A 17,974-nucleotide genomic window follows, 5' to 3' on the forward strand; every position below is an offset into this window, starting at 1 on the left:
ATTTTGCAAGGGTCGAATATCAACGACCAATATAATTCAAATAAGATTTGATTATCAACGATCAGGAGTCCCAAAAATGTTACTTCTTTATTTTGGTTGCTAAATTAAAAAATAGCGATCGATTTTAGCAACCATAGCTACATTCTGGTTGTATAAAAAAGTGATCGGTCGCTAATTCGATTGCTATTAGTGACCGATATAGCGACCACTACCTTAGCAACCGAAAACTTTTCACCTTATCTCTCTATTGACTGCAAAATCAGTCGCTAAATTAAAAATAGCGACTGATTTTGTGACCAAAAGTCCCAAAAATGTTACTTCTCATGTTTTGGTTGCTAATTCGGTCGCTAAATTAAAAAATAGCGACCGATTTAGAGACTAACTTGATTCTAGTTGTATAAAAAACTTATCAATCACTAATTCGATTGCTATTAGTTTTAGCGACCAACTTTTCTCTGATCCTAAAAATTCTATATTAGTCGCTATTAGCCATTAATTTTTTCAGTCATTATTCAAATAATTTTGTATAGAGTATGGCCAAGAATATTTAGAGTGGAGTATATAATGAGATTGAGCTCCTTATTTTAGGTTTCGTTTTTCAAAAACTTATATCAAAATTAGAGATACAATCCGAAGAATTTGTATAAGCTTTTTAATACTCTATCTTTTTAATTTTTTTAATTCTCATCAAATACTTTACACTAGGTGATTTTATTTAATAAAATTTTAATGTTATTTTTTAACATTCCAAAAAATTTCAGCCATCTAATGTACTAATGCATTGTCATTAAAGAGGCATAAAGGTAAACATAATTTCTTAATGCGGTAGTTATTTCAGTTTTTTTATTCATGGATAACTGATAATGAAGTATATTTAAAATAAAATATAGTCTGAATTTATACAAATTTTACATATTTAATATAGTTATAATATTTTCATTAGTTGCTATTTTAAGAATAACTCTAATATATGTATTTAAGATTTAGCGTTAGATAAGTCAAATATTATTTAAATATTTTTGTTCTAGTATAATGATATGATTAGTTTTTGTTATTAGACAACTATATTTTTTTAGTGCAAGTAATTTTAGACTTTGTTGCATAAATAAGCTAAAATAAATCCAAATTACTAGAATCTTCTGAAACAAAATTAATTATATGAATGTCCTCTTTTCAATATAGAATAAATAATCATCCTATGATGATGTCAATTTGGTTGATACATAAATTGTTTTTGTAGGATGGCACAATTTATCTGTTAAAATTTTAACTCATTTAACAAATAAATTATCGTGGAATGTAGTTATATATGTTTGTATATAAATAGTCCTAAAATTTTACAATTTGAGTTAAAATTTTAACACGTTTAACACATAAGTCATTTTAGGGTGTAACTATTTAGGTTATAGTCCTAAAATGCCACGAATTATGTGTTTAATTTTCAACTCGTTAATTATTGCTAGTAAAATTTTATACAAAACAAAATCTTCATTCTACTATTTTTAAGTTGATCAATAATATATGAGAGATAAATAATAAGTAGTTTATTCATTTAGGTAAATTATAATGCTCAATTTTTTATTACATAAATCTATTTGAAAGATAACATTATAAAATAGAGGTAATATTATCTATTCCTTTTAAATATTAATTAAGCAGAGAATAATTGATTGGTTAAAAATTTTCAAGAGATTAAAAATATTGTCTATTTTATTTAATATTTTTAATAATGCTACACATTTAAATTTTTTTGTTAACTAAATTTAATCAAGTTAGTCTAGTATAACAAAAATTAATTATAACTAGTATTATTTTAAATCTTATTATTTAACTTGGTTGGACTTTATTCATAAAAAGACTAAGATGTATAACATTATTCTTAACAAATATATTGTACAAGAAAAAAATATTAGTAAATATGAGTAGTCACTGTAGAATGAGACAAGAAGAGAAATAATAAATATTAGAATTTCATATCTCATTATTATATCCAAATTTTTTTTAAGAATTTCATAAAGAAAAGGTAAGAATAGAAATAAATTAATATATTTTTATTTTTTTCAAAAAATAGTTAAAATAAAAATACAAAAAATGTCTTTTTTAAAATTTTTATGATGATAAACTTTTGTTTTTATCTATACATACATAAGTCACAGGATATAAATTCTAATAGTTTACTACGATCTATATCCATTTAAGACTCATAATTTTTCGATAAGATTTACGTATTATATATTAAACGAGTTGAAATTTTTACACAAAAATTTGACATCGCCAAAACTATTTATGTACAAATATAAATTATTACATCTTTGAATAATTTATATATTAAACGAGTTAAAATTTTAACACATGATTAAAATTTTAACAAATAAATTGTGCCACCTTATAAAATTATCTACGTACAAACCAAAATAACATCATTCTAGATTATTTATATAATGTTATAAAAAACATACATTTGTGTAATTAATTTATTTTAATTAGGAGATTAAGGTAATTTAAATATTTTTTAATTTATTTATGCATAAAAGGTAAAAGCCATAATTTTAGGTTACACGTATCAAATCACAAACATACAATTTATTGTTTACAACTTAAATTAAATATATTAATAGTATATTGAAACCATAGATAGAATATAGAATGATAATTTTCAAATGCTATTATAAAAAAGATAAAAAGAAGTATCGGTTTTTGAATATATCTTTTTTTTTTCTCAGTTCTTGTCGTTTTTGAAATTTTTTCAAGTTCGGGATGGATTGGTATGGTTCTTCTATGCCTAGGACACCAGAATATCGATCGAAGAAAAGTATGAGATCGCAAACCTCTGTTTTTTATTATCTTCTGTTTTTTAGTATATCGTTAATCATAATAAAAAAAATATAAAAAGAAAGCGCTTTTACTACATACAAATACAAAGAAATTTCGGAAATTTTCTATTTCTTTAAAATCACTTAAAATCACTTAATTTCTTAAAAATTTTGTATCAAAAGAAACATAATGTATTGAGGTTATAGTTGATGGTTGTTTAGAAATTCCATCGCTATTCTAGAACCGTACATGAGATTTTCATCTCATACGACTCCTCGCGAATAAAACAATTACAAAAATAGATTTAACCAATACCAATAAAAAAATATACCGTATATACATATGTTTAATAAATAATTGAACCACGAGATTTTTTTATTTTAATATTATTTATATACAAAATATTTTTTCACTTTTATTTCTGTTTCTTAGTACGAAACTTTTATTCTTTAATTACATGATATAAGTATACAAAGAGATGTTTAAGTATTGGAAAATCAAGTGCAAACAATTTTTGTCTCGACAGCATGAAAAGGAAAAGAGGTGTCCGATGCATATTTGAAGGTAACAGGTTGTGATCTAGAAATAGGTCGACCCTTAGCAACAAGACAAAGTCCTCCTTCCGGTTTGCCCAAGATTGACGTATTTATAGGCTCCACGGTTTGAAATCCTAAGCAATTTACCCTTACTCCCGGAAAATTACATTTAGCACATCCGGTGCTTATAGTAACTTCCCACTCTGCCTTTCCTTTTACTATAGCCCCTGTTGGTTTTTGCGTCAGAAAAAGATCAGACTCTCTGCACTGGCCATAACCTGATGATACCAAAACAACAAATAAATTAAAACCAGTAGTCATAATAAAAATAGTTTTTAAGAGCTTGTTTGGGTGAGTTTTTAAAAAAATGATCTTTTTTTTAAAAGATTTTATGGAAAAGTAAAAATAATTTTATGTTTGGGTATCTCATGTAAAAAGATCTTTTTATCTATCAATTATGTTTGGGTATAACGATATAAAAGTACTTATTTATTTATTTATTAGATAAAAAACATCTTTTTTTTTAAGAGAAAAAAATCTTTTAAAAAAAATATGTAAATTACAGCTTTTCAAAAAAGATTTTTTTTTTAATTTTTTTAGTGCTTTTACTTTTACTACTATAAATTTGTCAAACACGCTAAAAAATAAAAAAAAAATCTTTTTTCATTGAAAAAAGATCTTTTTTTATCAAAATAATGGCGCCCAAACAAGTACTAAATTAATTATAATTGTATATATATACATACATATTATTTTATATTTTTTATATTCTAACATATTATAAAAAATATTATGGCTCATTTTTATTATACACCTAATTTGAAATTCTCACATTCGCAAAAAAATGAAAAAAAGAAAAAGAAAAAGAAAAAGAGTAGAAATTCATGCATTTGAAAATAATTACATTGAGAAACCAGGGCAAGAAAGATAAATTTTTTTTGATAGAGAATATATTCAAAAAAAAATTTATCCAACTAAGCTTTAATTTTATTCTTTAAAAAAAAAACGATATTTAATATTGATGATAACTAACTGATGACTCCAGATCACAAAATCTACTAATTTCTTAGTACTTCTCTCAATATTTTGCAGATGGTTAATGAAGGAAATTCATTTTTCTTTTTCAATACATATTTATGTCATTTGACTATATGAATTATGTATGTAAAATTATTAATAATATTAAAAAGACCCAAATTATTTATTTATTTTACATTCAAATAAGAATGAGAAATTGAATGACAGTCAAGTCATAATAAATATTTATTATTATATTATCTTTAAATGCACATTATACTATTGGAAGGTGTTCCCGTATGACAATGTACAAGATAGAATTTGGTATGGCAAACATGTGGACCGTTCAGATATAAATTAAAATATGTTGATGGTTCAGATAGAGGAGATGGTTAATAATATGGAATATAATGGCTAGGATCCATGGTGTGGGATAAACTGATTGGCACGGTAATCCATTGTCACACTGACATGAAGTAGTTGGATTCCAAAAGTGGACGCAATGTTGGCTAGAGCCAGCTGGCTTGTTGTTGTGGGAGCTCAGCTGAAAATTTTTTTTTTGGTACACATACAGGCTGGATGTTGGGCCAATTGTAGAATAATGTTATGTAATTCGATTTTTGCTTGTGTTTGATTTTTGTTCTAGTTTTTTCCCTTGTTGTGATTAAGCCCGTTTCTATCATAGAAAATGAATAATGTGGAGAGGCAAAATATTGAGGATGGATGCAATAGTGGAGAATAGAAGTAGTTGTCTGTATTGCATAATGTAACAATTTTATATTAATTATGTATTTTATATTTTGTGGTCCCAAAAAAAATTATGGATATAAAAACATTTTTGTTAAATAAAATGAATTTTTAATAAATGAATGATATTTTATATATGAGATAATAGTATTAAGTTAAGTGTTATTGTTTGTTTAATGCAAAGTAATTGTTTGTTTTTGATACATGTGTAAATTAAAAAAATAAATCCTATTTTGTTGATTTTATAAAAGAAAAGTGTTGATTAGGTGAAAAATACACAATTTTACTTGTGAAGTAGTATATTGTTATTCGTATTGTCGCGGTTCAGTTACTCTTTTCTTTAAATTAAATGTTATTATTTTTTTAATGCAAAGTAATTGTCTATTTTTGATACACGTGTAAATTAAAAAAAAATAAATCGTATTTTGTTGATTTTATAAAAGAAAAGTGTTGATTAGGTGAAAAATACACAATTTTACTTGTGAAGTAGTATATTGTACTCCTTTTTTTGGTGACTTGCATTGTACTCATTTGTATTATGGAGCAACATTTATTAAAGTTTTTGCCAATTAAAATATGATCCCACTCTTGTCCTTTTTTATTTAAATAAAAAATTTATTATTTACAGAACTAAATTAAGATACAAAAATTATTAATTTGTGTATTTAATTAACAAATTTGATTAGTGCAGGTTTTCCGTCTTAATAAATGTTGCAAAATCTATTTCTAATACAATGTTGTTATATATACGTGCCATAATTAAACTTCCAAGTTTTATGAATTTTATTCTGAGTTGGTCAAAAATATTTTTTCTCAATTTTGTCATTTAAAAATCAATCATATTCTAACAGGTATTCGTATTATTAACTTGGAAGACAANNTGCATATTTTTGAATTTGATTGTTTATGAATGTTAAAATTGTTGGCTCTTGAAAGAATGATGGGAAAAGGAGAAATGTTATCTGATGATCTAAAAATCATAAAATTGATTCTTGAAGCAAGAAAAAGCAGTGAAAACCTTGCAGAAAAAAAAAGAGGAAAAAAAAGGAAAAAAAAAAAAAAGAAACAAATAGTATCCCTAAAGTTTCATGACTTTTATTTGATTGGTTTATTATTTGCCTGCTACTTAAATTTTATGGCCAAACCGAAACTGCAGGCTCATTACAGTTGCGATGACAACGAAAGGATGCTTATTAGAACCAACCTCTGTTCCCCTTTTTTCTCTTAACAATAATTCATAAAATTAATAAGCTTATTATCATATTTGGCTAATTAGCTAGTTGTGTTTATAACTTTATCTGTTTGTGACATGACTCAGGTACCCTAGCTATGTAACAATTTAACAATCCACGCAAAATAAGTTCTCGACTTTTAATTTGTGACTCACACAAGAAGCACCACACGATTGATGTATCTTCAAACCAAGAAATACTGTAACGACTTCATACATCTCACTGGGCAAGGCCAGCAAATTGGCAATAGAAACAAAATCTACAACCTTTACCTCAAATTCGAATTTGTTGATAATTCTAGCTTTTCATAATTATCAACCATCAAAGTATCTAACATAGGAAAATGTTCAATATCAAGTTGCAGGGACCTAAGACTACTATAACCGGAGAATCTTAAAAAAGAAATACAAAAATAGATGCCGCTGAAGAAGCATCAGCCTACCGGAGAGATGACGAGAGATTAACGGCGATCACAGAGTGACCTCGCAGTAAGATTAAGCAAACCAAATGACTCCAAGCGCAACAAAAAAAATTCAAAATCTAGTTAACAAAAATCATGTACAACATTAAGTAATTAACCAAACTAAATGATTTCTAGTCACAAAATATAATAACATAGAATATAACATCACAAAGATGAGGAACATTGTAAGGAAGACACCATTACCAATAGTAACTAGAATATGAAATAAAAAATTTCAGAACCAGTAATTCCAAAAATAAAAACAGCAGTACTCTTTCCAGAATACACAATTAAAAAATAATTACAAAACGGAGAAAACGAGAAGACCTACCTCACGCAGAGGAGGGAAGCACGAACAGAAGAGACGGTGACGGGGGCACAGCAGCGGTGACAGAGGCACGGTGAGAGCGGGCTCCAACAGTGAGACGACCTCACGCTCCTGCGATGGTGCCGGACTTCCACACGCGACGGGGTTGCGGGGTTGATGTGACTACGGTGGTTGACGTGACTGCCGGCGGCAGGGCTGCGTCACCGAGTGGTTAGGGCTTCAATTGTTAATTCCTTTCAGTTTCACCCAGGATAAGGGTGGGAGCGTGAATGCCCATTACCCAACACAACTCTCCAAGCCGAAGCCTTCCTAGCTATTCTATTTCAGCCACGGCCTTTTTGCCATTCTAAGCAGGATAATTATGGCATTTCACTTGCTTTGACAGGGTTAATTTTGTCTATTCAACATTCACTACAAGACAAATTTCTCATTGCCTACCTAAATCCTAATCGTACAAAGCATACCATATGCCTCTTTTTTGGATTGCCATACGTGATAACTTTCCTAAAGTATAAGTGTAAGAGAATATAATTGTTAAATGCGTTAAAGAAAGAGAGAGTATTAGAGACTCACACTAACATAGTGTTTGGGTTGGTTTACTCGACGTATATACAGAATAAAATTTTAATAGAGGTAATGACCAAATCAGTACCCGAAAGATTAAAACGCTGACATTGCGGTACCTGACTATTGTAATCGACAAAATGGTACTTGGTTAATTTTAAAAACTGACAAGCGTGTCCATAAGCTTGCCGGACCAAAACTCCGGTGAGGACAATGCTTACCTGGACACCGGATTATGCTGACAAATCATGTTTTAATTGAGTTGTAATTTTTAATTAATTAATTTGTTAGCCCAAGTGGAAATTGATTTCATTTTGCCCCAAATCAGAACTATTTGCCCTAATCCCAAATTAACAAGCTCTCTAAACTTCTGCCACTTGAATCCTTGCTTCTCTACTTCCAACATCTCGATCTGTATCTGTAATTTCTGTTCTCTGCTTCTCTACTTCCACTTCGAAACAGGAAAGGAGAGGAAGAGGAGTGGCCTCGGTTGTTCTAGGTGGAGTCCTAGCGGCGAACAGGGAGGCGAAAGAGAAGCTCGTCGTCGTGTTGGTCCGGTGAAGAGGAGGCTGTTGGTGGCTGGCGGTTAGGGAACTAATGACAGAGGGAGAGAGAGCTTCGCGGAGGTGGTGGGTCTCGCACAGAGCCAAGGAGAACCGGCGGCGATGTGGTTGGAGGTTAGGTTCTGGGCTCGGCGGAGGTGAGGTGCGGCGATGGTGAAATCGCGGAGGTGAGGCGTCGAAACAGTGAAGGTGTGGAGGCGCGTTGGGTGGTCCGCGAAGGTTCGGTGGTTCTGGGCGGCGCTAGGGTACGGACAGGGGAAAGATGGAGAGGCGGAAGAAGAAGAAAGAGAGAGATGTGGTGGCTCTGTGTCGGTTGTGGGTACAGACGCCGGTTGCGGTGGTGATGATTGGAGGCTGAGGCGAGGCTAGGGTTCGGACAGGAGGGGAAGAAGACGGAGGCTGGACGCGAGCTGGAGGTGATATCGCGAAGAGGAGGGTCACGGTGGCTCGGCCAGTAAGAGCGAGGGAGGAGAAGGTGGCGTTGTGTCGTAGGTGTATTGATGAGTGAGTCTGAAGGATCTGACTCGTTGCAGGAGGGAGGGTGAGCGAGTGAAAGGCTGTTGGAGTTCATGTTCTTGAATTCGGTTGTTGTGGGAGGAGGTGAAGCGGGAGGTGATGGCAATGGTGTCAATGACGAGGTTGACAAAGATGAAGAGGGAAGAAGGTGTTAACCAGCTGGCTATGAGAAGCGTTACTGAAGCTGTTGGTTCTGCCATAGAGAGCTTGTTAATTTGGGATTAGGGCAAAGAGTTCTGATTTGGGGCAAAATGAAATCAATTTCCACTTAGGCTAACAAATTAATTAATTAAAAATTACAACTCAATTAAAACATGATTTGTCAGCATAATCCGGTGTCCAGGTAAGCATTGTCCTCACCGGAGTTTTGGTCCGGCAAGCTTATGGACACGCTTGTCAGTTTTTAAAATTAACCAAGTACCATTTTGTCGATTACAATAGTCAGATACCGCAATGTCAGCGTTTTAATCTTTCGGGTACTGATTTGGTCATTACCTCAATTTTAATATTATTCATTTTATGTATTATAGGAAGGAATTTGAGAATTGTCACGGTCCAAAATGAGCCATGACTGGCGCTCAGGAAAAAGAGTTCCCTAGCAAGCCTAACAGATTCGAATATAAGATAAATAAAAATGTTACAAATAGTTTTTGATAAATTTACACTTTCTAGAATGAATAATTACATAATTAAACAAAAATAAAATAAATAAATATAGATAGGTCCTGCCTGTGACATATGGAGCAGATGACGTCTAATAACTCAACAAGGAATAGAACCCATTGCAGATCATTACTCTTAAATAGAAAAGCTCGCATAATCAAATACTTATTCCTGAAAAATATTTTTAAAAAAAGGGTGAGTTTTGCAACTCAATGACTAGACAGTACATCTATAATTCACATGAGACCATCTAAACATTATTATGAAAATAATTTTAGTTAGAAAATAATAATTTATATGAATAAGTGAATCAATAAGGGAGTTCTCATACAGAAATCAAATCAAATAGTCCACACTTGGGCGGCTCCACCTCTAAGGGTAGCCCTTTCCTCTAGTGTGTCCGTACGGAATAACAGATCCAACGTGTGGCCTACACGTTAGGCTAGCAACGCCCCTGCTAGTTGAGGTCTGAGCCAGATGCATCTAGGTTAACGTCATAATCGCCGTTAACTACGGTTTTCTAATACGAGCCTCCCAAACCAATTCAAAACAAATAATTTCAAATACAACTAATCTTTGATCTTTCAATTATATACAGTATCAAATCAAATCAAATAATACTCTCTTATCAAAAATCATTTTCAGTCATATGAAATGTCAAATATACTTTACAAATTCATAGTATATGAGTAAGTATTCACAATACTTTAATGTTTCAAAAACATATCTTCAATAAAATTGAATATTCTAAAATAATACAAAACTTCATCAAACATGTATATAGTCTCATGTGCAGATTAAAAATTCGAATTTCACAAAAATAATACATAGTTCTAATAAATCCATTATTAAAATCAAATTCAAATCCTTTGTTAATAACTTGTTAGTATAGTCATAAATTCAAACAGCATGTATCAAAATAATTATAGATGTAAAGCCAAATAATTATAAATGTAAAGCCTGATCACAACGTGGTCCTAAGGGACCGAAGAGACCAAAACCGAAGTGCGAAATTAACGGGTGAGAAGAATCGATGTAGAATGAAATGAAGAGTCGCAGGATTTGGACCGGGCAGCGGAAAGTTGCGGCTACAACAACAGCAACATCCATTTCTTATTGCAACGTCAATGATCATAGCACCCAGAGAAACTATTGGATTCAAATTGAATGGAAGACAACAACAAATAGTGCTGGAAAATCCAAGGTAAAGCAGAGGTTCAATAAAATCAGAATGACAAGATACGGAAGTGAAACAGATTCAAGGAAAAATAGCGAACCAGAACGACAACAATGGCAGCGAACAACTCGACGGCAGCAAGGTGGTAGCGCTGCTTCTTCTCCCTCACGAACTCGCCTCCTTCTCCCTCCTCTGTTCGCGGCTCACGGTGGCAACAACAGCTTTATCAACGGCGACGCAGCAGTGGTGAGGGAACGGCGGTCTCCGACGGCATGCTAGGCAGCAACCAGGCATGACAGAGCTCGCGGCGTCCTCTCCTCCATCGCGTTTCCTGTGGCGGCAGCTCTCTGCCTCAACGTCTCACTCTCCGCTCTTCATCAGCGCCAGCGGCGACACGTGGGACGGCGGCTCCACGGCAGTGAGGCGCAACGCCGGCGTGCTCCAAGGCGACGGCATTGACGGTGGACAGCCTCCCTCTCTTTTCTTCTCCGTTCCCTCACTCTCCCCTTTCTCTTTTCTTTGCTTCCGTTACTTCTCCCTCTTTCTCTGAATTGTGTGTGTGTATGTGTAAGAGGGAGGGTGTGAGATTTATTTTGAGATTAGGGTTAGGGTTGGTTTGGGAAAAAAGAGAGTAAGGGTATTGTAGGGATTTTACAAGAATCAATGGTGTAAAATTCAACTTAAACACACTATATTAAAGAGTTCTGTTTGCAACAGATTTCAAAGTGAAGTAGAGGTTTCATTCTTGTACTTGAAGTAAAAAGAACGGAAAAAAAAGTAAAGAAAAATAAAGAAAAGATAAAAAAGGCAATTATTCATCTTCAATCTCTAATTCAATGCATGAAGTATAAACACTATGAAAACCTTAGAATGGCTCAATATTTGTGTCTGTCTTTGGTAAGAAACACTTGAGTGTTCTAACACTTGTTAATTATTGGTCTTTACCAAAACTCTGGTGAAACACTTCATTTGTACCAAAGATTAGCCATTCAACAACAGTTTTCCTTAGTAACAAAGCCTAATACAGAAACCCTATTTACTGTGGACTCAATTTGAAATTAAAATGTTCAATAATTATGCTAACGAAATAATTTCACTTAAAAAAGAATGCATGCAAACTAAATGCATTTTCATCAGAAGCAACCACTTAGTTTTAGTTTATAGCAAGCAAACCACACTACTCACATACAACTACAAGTGCCCCTAAGACAATGAGAAGCTTCACTTTTCTCACGTCAGTAAGTTTTTATAGATGCACAAACATACCATTTGAGAAAAAGAGATACCATGCAAGATTGTTGTCTAGAATATAATGAGAAATATGTTACACAACAACTACATAAATTTTGTTACCTTAGGCAACGTCATTTGGATTGATGGAATCATTCTGCACTGAAGTTGATGAATCTGTCTCATGTGTATCGTCATAAGCCATATCTGGAGATTGCAACTTTGATCCTTGGGGAGAATACCATATTGGCTTCGGAGGAAATGGGATAGAATCAAGTGGTCCTTCTAACATCTCTATCACTTTTTTCATGGACGGTCTATTCGACGGATTTCTTTGTATACACCACATGCTTACCAAAATAATCTTCTTTATTAAATCATCATCTTCATCCTCTATGTTCATCAAGCATTTTGCTGGAAGATTATCTTGTTCGAATTCCTTATAAATCCAATCTGTAAAGAATATTTCACTTGCACGAGAATCTTTACTATTATAATTCTTTTTTCCTCCGACTACTACATGAATCAACTTCCCATAACTATACACATCGGATTTGTGAGAAATTCGAGAAACTCCACCGTCCATTTGATTATATACTTCTGGTGCAATATATCCTGCAGTTCCTCTTGGGCACTGTAGAGATACAATACTCTCTTTCTTTGTGCATATTTTAGCTAATCCAAAATCAGCAATTTTAGGAACAAATTCTCTATCCAAAAGAATATTTTGAGGTTTAATATCAAGATGTAAAATCTTGGTGCTACATTCCCAATGTAAATATTCTAGATCACGAGCTATGCCAATTATAACTTGGTAGAGTATATTCCAGTCCAATTTGCACACAGTATTAAACGATGCCCTTTCATCAATAAATTTGTCTAAAGAACCATTTGGCATTAATTCATAAATCAAAGCTCGTTTATTTGGCTCATAACAAAATCCTAAAAATGGGACAATATTCACATGAGATGTTCTGTTAATACTTGCAACCTCATTTATAAATTCTTCTCCATTACCTTTGGATTCATTCAATATCTTCACTACTACTTGACGACCATCACTTAAACTTCCTTTATATACAACACCAAATCCTCCTTGTCCTAGTTTCTCACAAAATGAATTGGTCATCTTTTTTACCTGTGAGTAACTATATCGTTTTTGCACCATAAACCCATGACTTTGTATCAAATCCTCAATATTGTGATTAACAATTGTTTTCTTGAACAGAATTTTCTGTAACCTCTTGCTTTCATAAATAACCACAGCACATGTTACCAAAATTCCAACACTGGCTGCTGATAAGCCTGTACACATATATGCAAGGAAGTGGAGATCAACTACAAACAACTCTTAAGAAGCATGGACCGAAAATTCAATCACTCATGATTTTTCATATTGAGCTGGTAAGACTTTAAAATGATTGTACAAGTTAGATATTTCAAACACTAAAGTAAAGGATCAACAAAAATTGTTTGACTGAGTTACCATGATGAAATCTAATTCGGAGAGTGTTCCATGCATTTGATTTCTACACATACACTCTAGTACTCTACTATGCATATTAATTCATTATTATTTATATAATATTTGTCTATTTTTTAAACAATTTAAAAATTCTGAAATCTCTGTGTATACCTAAAAGAAGGGGAAAAAATCTCAGGCATGTCACACTAAATAAAGCTATAGGTACATAGACCAGCAAATAATGACATATATAGCATTCGAATTATGATATGCCACACTAAAATCAGTCACCAAAGCCAGCCACCAATATAAAATACATGTTGAAATATAAATACACAGTGATAATAAATTAAAGATTTAATTACTCTGTTGGTTCCTATAGTTTTGCGAAATTTTTAATTAGGTCTCTGTACTTTTTTTTTCTTTTAATTGAGTCCTTACACTAATTTTTTTTAATTAGGTCTCTACACTTTTTTCTCTTTTATTTGGGTCCTTGCACCAATTTTTCTTTTAGTTGGATCCCTATAAAATTAAGTCAATTATTGCTAAGAGGGACCTAATTAAAAAAAAATTAGTACAGAGACCCAATTAAAAGAAAAAAAAAAGTATAGAAACTTAATTGAAAATTTTGCAAAACTATAGGGACCAATAGATAAATTAAGCTACACATGTATTTATACACAAATACATTAGTGACTAATTTTAGTAGCTAATTTTAGTGTACAAATAATATTTTTGATAGCATTCTATATCATGAACCACTCATTTATGATTAAACCACTTACTTATAGATCCTCTCTACTTGTTTCACGTGTGAAAAAAAATTATTAATTCTATAAGTGTATATATATGCAAAAAAATGGAGAACAATTACATACACTAGGATCTTTAAAAGAATAGCCACAATAAGTATGAATAACATGACAAAAGAAGTATTATTAATTTATTATTTTGAGTAGAAGGAAGTAGTATAGACATAAAAATAAACGACAATTCTTGTTTTCTCTCTTTTTTGGGATAAATCTGAAAAATACTAACTATTAGCCAATATTAATCCATATAAATTTTGGATTTATTATTTTGAATTTTGAAAATATTCAAGTACTTTTTATTTTTTTTTATTATCTCGGTAAAGAGACCATTTTTTTTGTTGTTTTCTAAATAAAATTTTGAAGATCCACAGAATACTAACATGAAATTTGAGAACAAAATAACACAATATCAAGTTAGACACATGCCAGCAGAAACAAAGTTAAAAACCATGAAAAATCAATAAGGCTAATGGCCTAATGCTACTAAAATAGGAAACACAACTAGTAACAGTTAAATATGGTTTTATTTGCAAATTTGTAAAAGATAACTTGTAGTATTGAATTTTTATTAAATTAAAAATCTAAAAACAATAATTTGAAATTAAAACTTTTCTCTAAAAGATTGTTACATGGTACATCTGAAGTTAGGTGGAAGTACCTGTAATCAAAGTAGTAGTTAAGGTTCGCCTTGGTCTATGGTGGGAAGCATTAGGAAAATCATTGCCTGTGGCAATAAACTTTACACTTGGTGAGAATTTGGGAATATTTCCTTCAAGATGGTTGTTAGAGACATCCACAACCTCAAGTTCATGTAAACTTGTCAATCTTTGAGGAATTTCACCCGTCAAATTATTGCCATCCAAATACAATTTCCACAAATCAGTTAAATTGGCGAATGCAGGTGAGATCGTGCCCGTCAATTTCAGATTTGATAAATTGACCATTCTGATCTTATTTTTGTCATCACACGTAATAAAACGCCAACCTTTACAGACATCATTTCCTTTCCATGTACGTGCCAACAAAATTGGATACTTGAATTCCGCAGCAATTTGAAGCAAATGGGTCACTTTGTGATCACAAGGTCCTGGATCTTTGTGACAGAAGCCATTTGTGGTGTTAACACCGAGATTCTCCATAATAGCAAAACTATTGAAGGTAGTATTTGGTAGAGGACCTTGCAAAAAGTTATAGCCCAAATAAAAATCTTCCAAGTATTGATGAGCGATGAGAGAATCTGGGACCACACCTGTTAATTGATTGTGGGCAAGTTGTAAATCTTCTAAATCAGTGCAGCGAGACATGTCAGGAATAGGTCCTGTAAACGAGTTCCCCTGAAGCCACACATGAGACAAGTTGAGCATGTTTGAAAGGACATCAATTGGACCTGACAACCCGGGATCCTTCTGGTTGTTGAGATGCAAGGTGACAATCTTCGACCTTCGAAAAGACACTGGCAAGACACCAGTTAGGCTGTTTTTGGAGAGAACAAAAGTCCTCAAACTTGTCAATGAGTCAAATATTTCTGGTAGAAAGCCCATGATATTTGTAGCAGTAAGATCGAGCTCTTCTATTTCTGTGGACTGAATCAAGTTGGGGAAGGTCCATGGTGGGAGGTTGGTATTGTTGGCCAAAGAGAGGCCACCCAAACTGGTTAGGTTGTGGAAGCAACCCTCAGGGATGAAGGAGAGGTGGTTGTTAGAGAGATAAAGATACACCATAACTAGGAAGGAATGGGATATGTTTGGTGGTAAGGAGCCTTTGAGATTTGTAGAAGACAGGTCGAGTTTATAGAGTTGGGAGGAGTGAGCAGTCAAATCGATAGGAAAGTTCCATGGTGGGAGGTTGATATTGTTATACAAGGTCAAGGACTGCAAACTAGTAAGACCATGGAAGCAACCATGAGGGATAGAGGTGAAGTTGTTGTTTTCGAAGTACACTTCTTGGAGGAAGGTGAGGTTGGCGAGATAGAGGAATGTGAGGTGGGAGAGGGAGTCGTTGAAGCCTGCAGGAACTGTTCCCGTCAGCGACTTTGAACTGAGATCGATCTGTTCAATCCTTCCACTTTGATCGTTGCAAGTCACGCCTATCCACTCGCACACGGGCTTCGTGTTAGACCAGGCAGGGGGTTTGAGTGCATTCATAAGCTTCAACATGTATGCACCTTGACCATCGCCATCGTTGGACTCCACACAACCCAAGCACAGCAAAAGCATACACAAACTAATAATGTCATTTTTGGATCTTGATTTCAGGTATGCCATATATGCCTCCAATAATAATCCACAGACACACACGCCTATAAAATGATCAACAAACAACTTGTTAACTTTCACTACGTCGATGCTCAATCATACACATCCACCACCAAAACATATAATAATGAATGAAACAACTCCAAACTTCAACCGATAAAAATTCTATTTGCCAAAAAAAAAAATATAGATTTAACTTAGGCGAGTTTTATGGTACTTTTTACTATAGTGCTTGAATTGCCTAATTTGCTTTTAAAAATAAAATGTTTAAAATAAAAAATAAAATATTTAAAATTTATTAAGTATTATCTATTTGCACTAATAAATCTCATTCATTTTGCACTAGTTTACATTCTCATCTTTATATTTAAAAAGATATCTAACTATATACACTAGTTTATTTTGTCATAAATACCATTTTTCTTTTGCTAAATACCTTGCAAGAGAACAACTTTATTTCTCTGTCAGTAAATAATTCTTTATTTAAACATTATATAAAAATTAATCATAACTAATTTTTTATTTATAATATTATTATATTAAAAAGATAAAAAAAATCAGAATTTATTTTATTTAGTATTTATTAATTATTGTAAATAAATATTAAATAAGATAAATTCTAATAACTAATACTTTTTTATTACTAAATATTTTTGTTTATTTTATTTCTTCTACTAATGTCACCTCAAAAGTATGCATTATCATTTTGAGGCCATATTGTATTTATCATGTTTGTTTTTTAACTGAAAAATGTTTTTCCTTTTTGATCGTGAAAGTATGCATTGTTGCCGTGGACGTTTGTGATGGAACAAAAGAGAAATAAATGTACAGCATAAAAATATATACATTATCGGTATAAGTATAAAACATGGAGGGAAACTTCTTTTCTGATTGGTAGACAGATTTTCCTTACCCATTTTTTTCTTTAAATTTTAATTTTTAGTGCAGGGAAATGGTCAATTGCATGTGTTGTATCTTCCATTTATTGGGTCAGTTGTGTGGAGTTCTCAACCATCAAGAAAATTTTGAAGAGAAATCAAGTGAGATAACATAAGATGAGAAGACACTACATCCAACTCAAAACCTTAAGGTAGTAAATTAAGATTTCGGGAAGGAATTAAGCAAGAGAACATAAGATGAGAAAACACCACATCCAACTCAAAACCTTAAGGTAGTAAGTTAATGAGTCTCTCATCTTATAAATTTCTCACTCTACCTTACTTTTTTTGATATGTGACTAACTTTAACACTTCTCACACTTACAACACCAACACCATTGATGGTAAAGCTAAGGAAAAATCAATTATATTGACGGTAAATAGATAAAAGAAAAGCTTATGTGCAAAATGTTCGGATCGCTGATGCTGGTTGCTCTTTTCATTGTCTTAGATTACTTTTATGGGAGCTACTTAAATAAAAACGTTTAAAACATCTTGTTTTAAAAATGTTTTTAAGTAATTAAAATTTAATACATATAATTAATTATATCTTAAATCAGTCTAAATTAATATTTTTTATAAAAAATAATTATAATATTTTTATTATAAAAAATGACTAAAATATTCTTTTATATATATATATATCCTAAATTT

General features: G+C 32.1%; 1 protein-coding gene and 1 long non-coding RNA gene across 2 annotated transcripts; both read right to left on the reverse strand.

Annotated features, from left to right (window-relative positions):
• On the reverse strand, positions 6,463–7,587 carry LOC110270826. Its single transcript, XR_002360446.1, has 2 exons — positions 7,141–7,587; positions 6,463–6,886 (listed from the first exon to the last, which is right to left on the reverse strand). It is a non-coding gene; the product is annotated as an uncharacterized LOC110270826 (long non-coding RNA).
• On the reverse strand, positions 11,654–16,391 carry LOC107635838 (receptor-like kinase TMK2). The gene is made up of 2 exons (XM_016339399.2): positions 14,786–16,391; positions 11,654–13,155 (listed from the first exon to the last, which is right to left on the reverse strand). The coding sequence occupies exons 1-2, from the start codon at positions 16,389–16,391 to the stop codon at positions 11,975–11,977; spliced, it is 2,787 nt and encodes a 928-aa protein (XP_016194885.1). The 3' UTR covers positions 11,654–11,974.

Source organism: Arachis ipaensis, chromosome B04 (genome assembly GCF_000816755.2).
Source record: "Arachis ipaensis cultivar K30076 chromosome B04, Araip1.1, whole genome shotgun sequence".
NCBI lineage: Eukaryota > Viridiplantae > Streptophyta > Magnoliopsida > Fabales > Fabaceae > Arachis > Arachis ipaensis.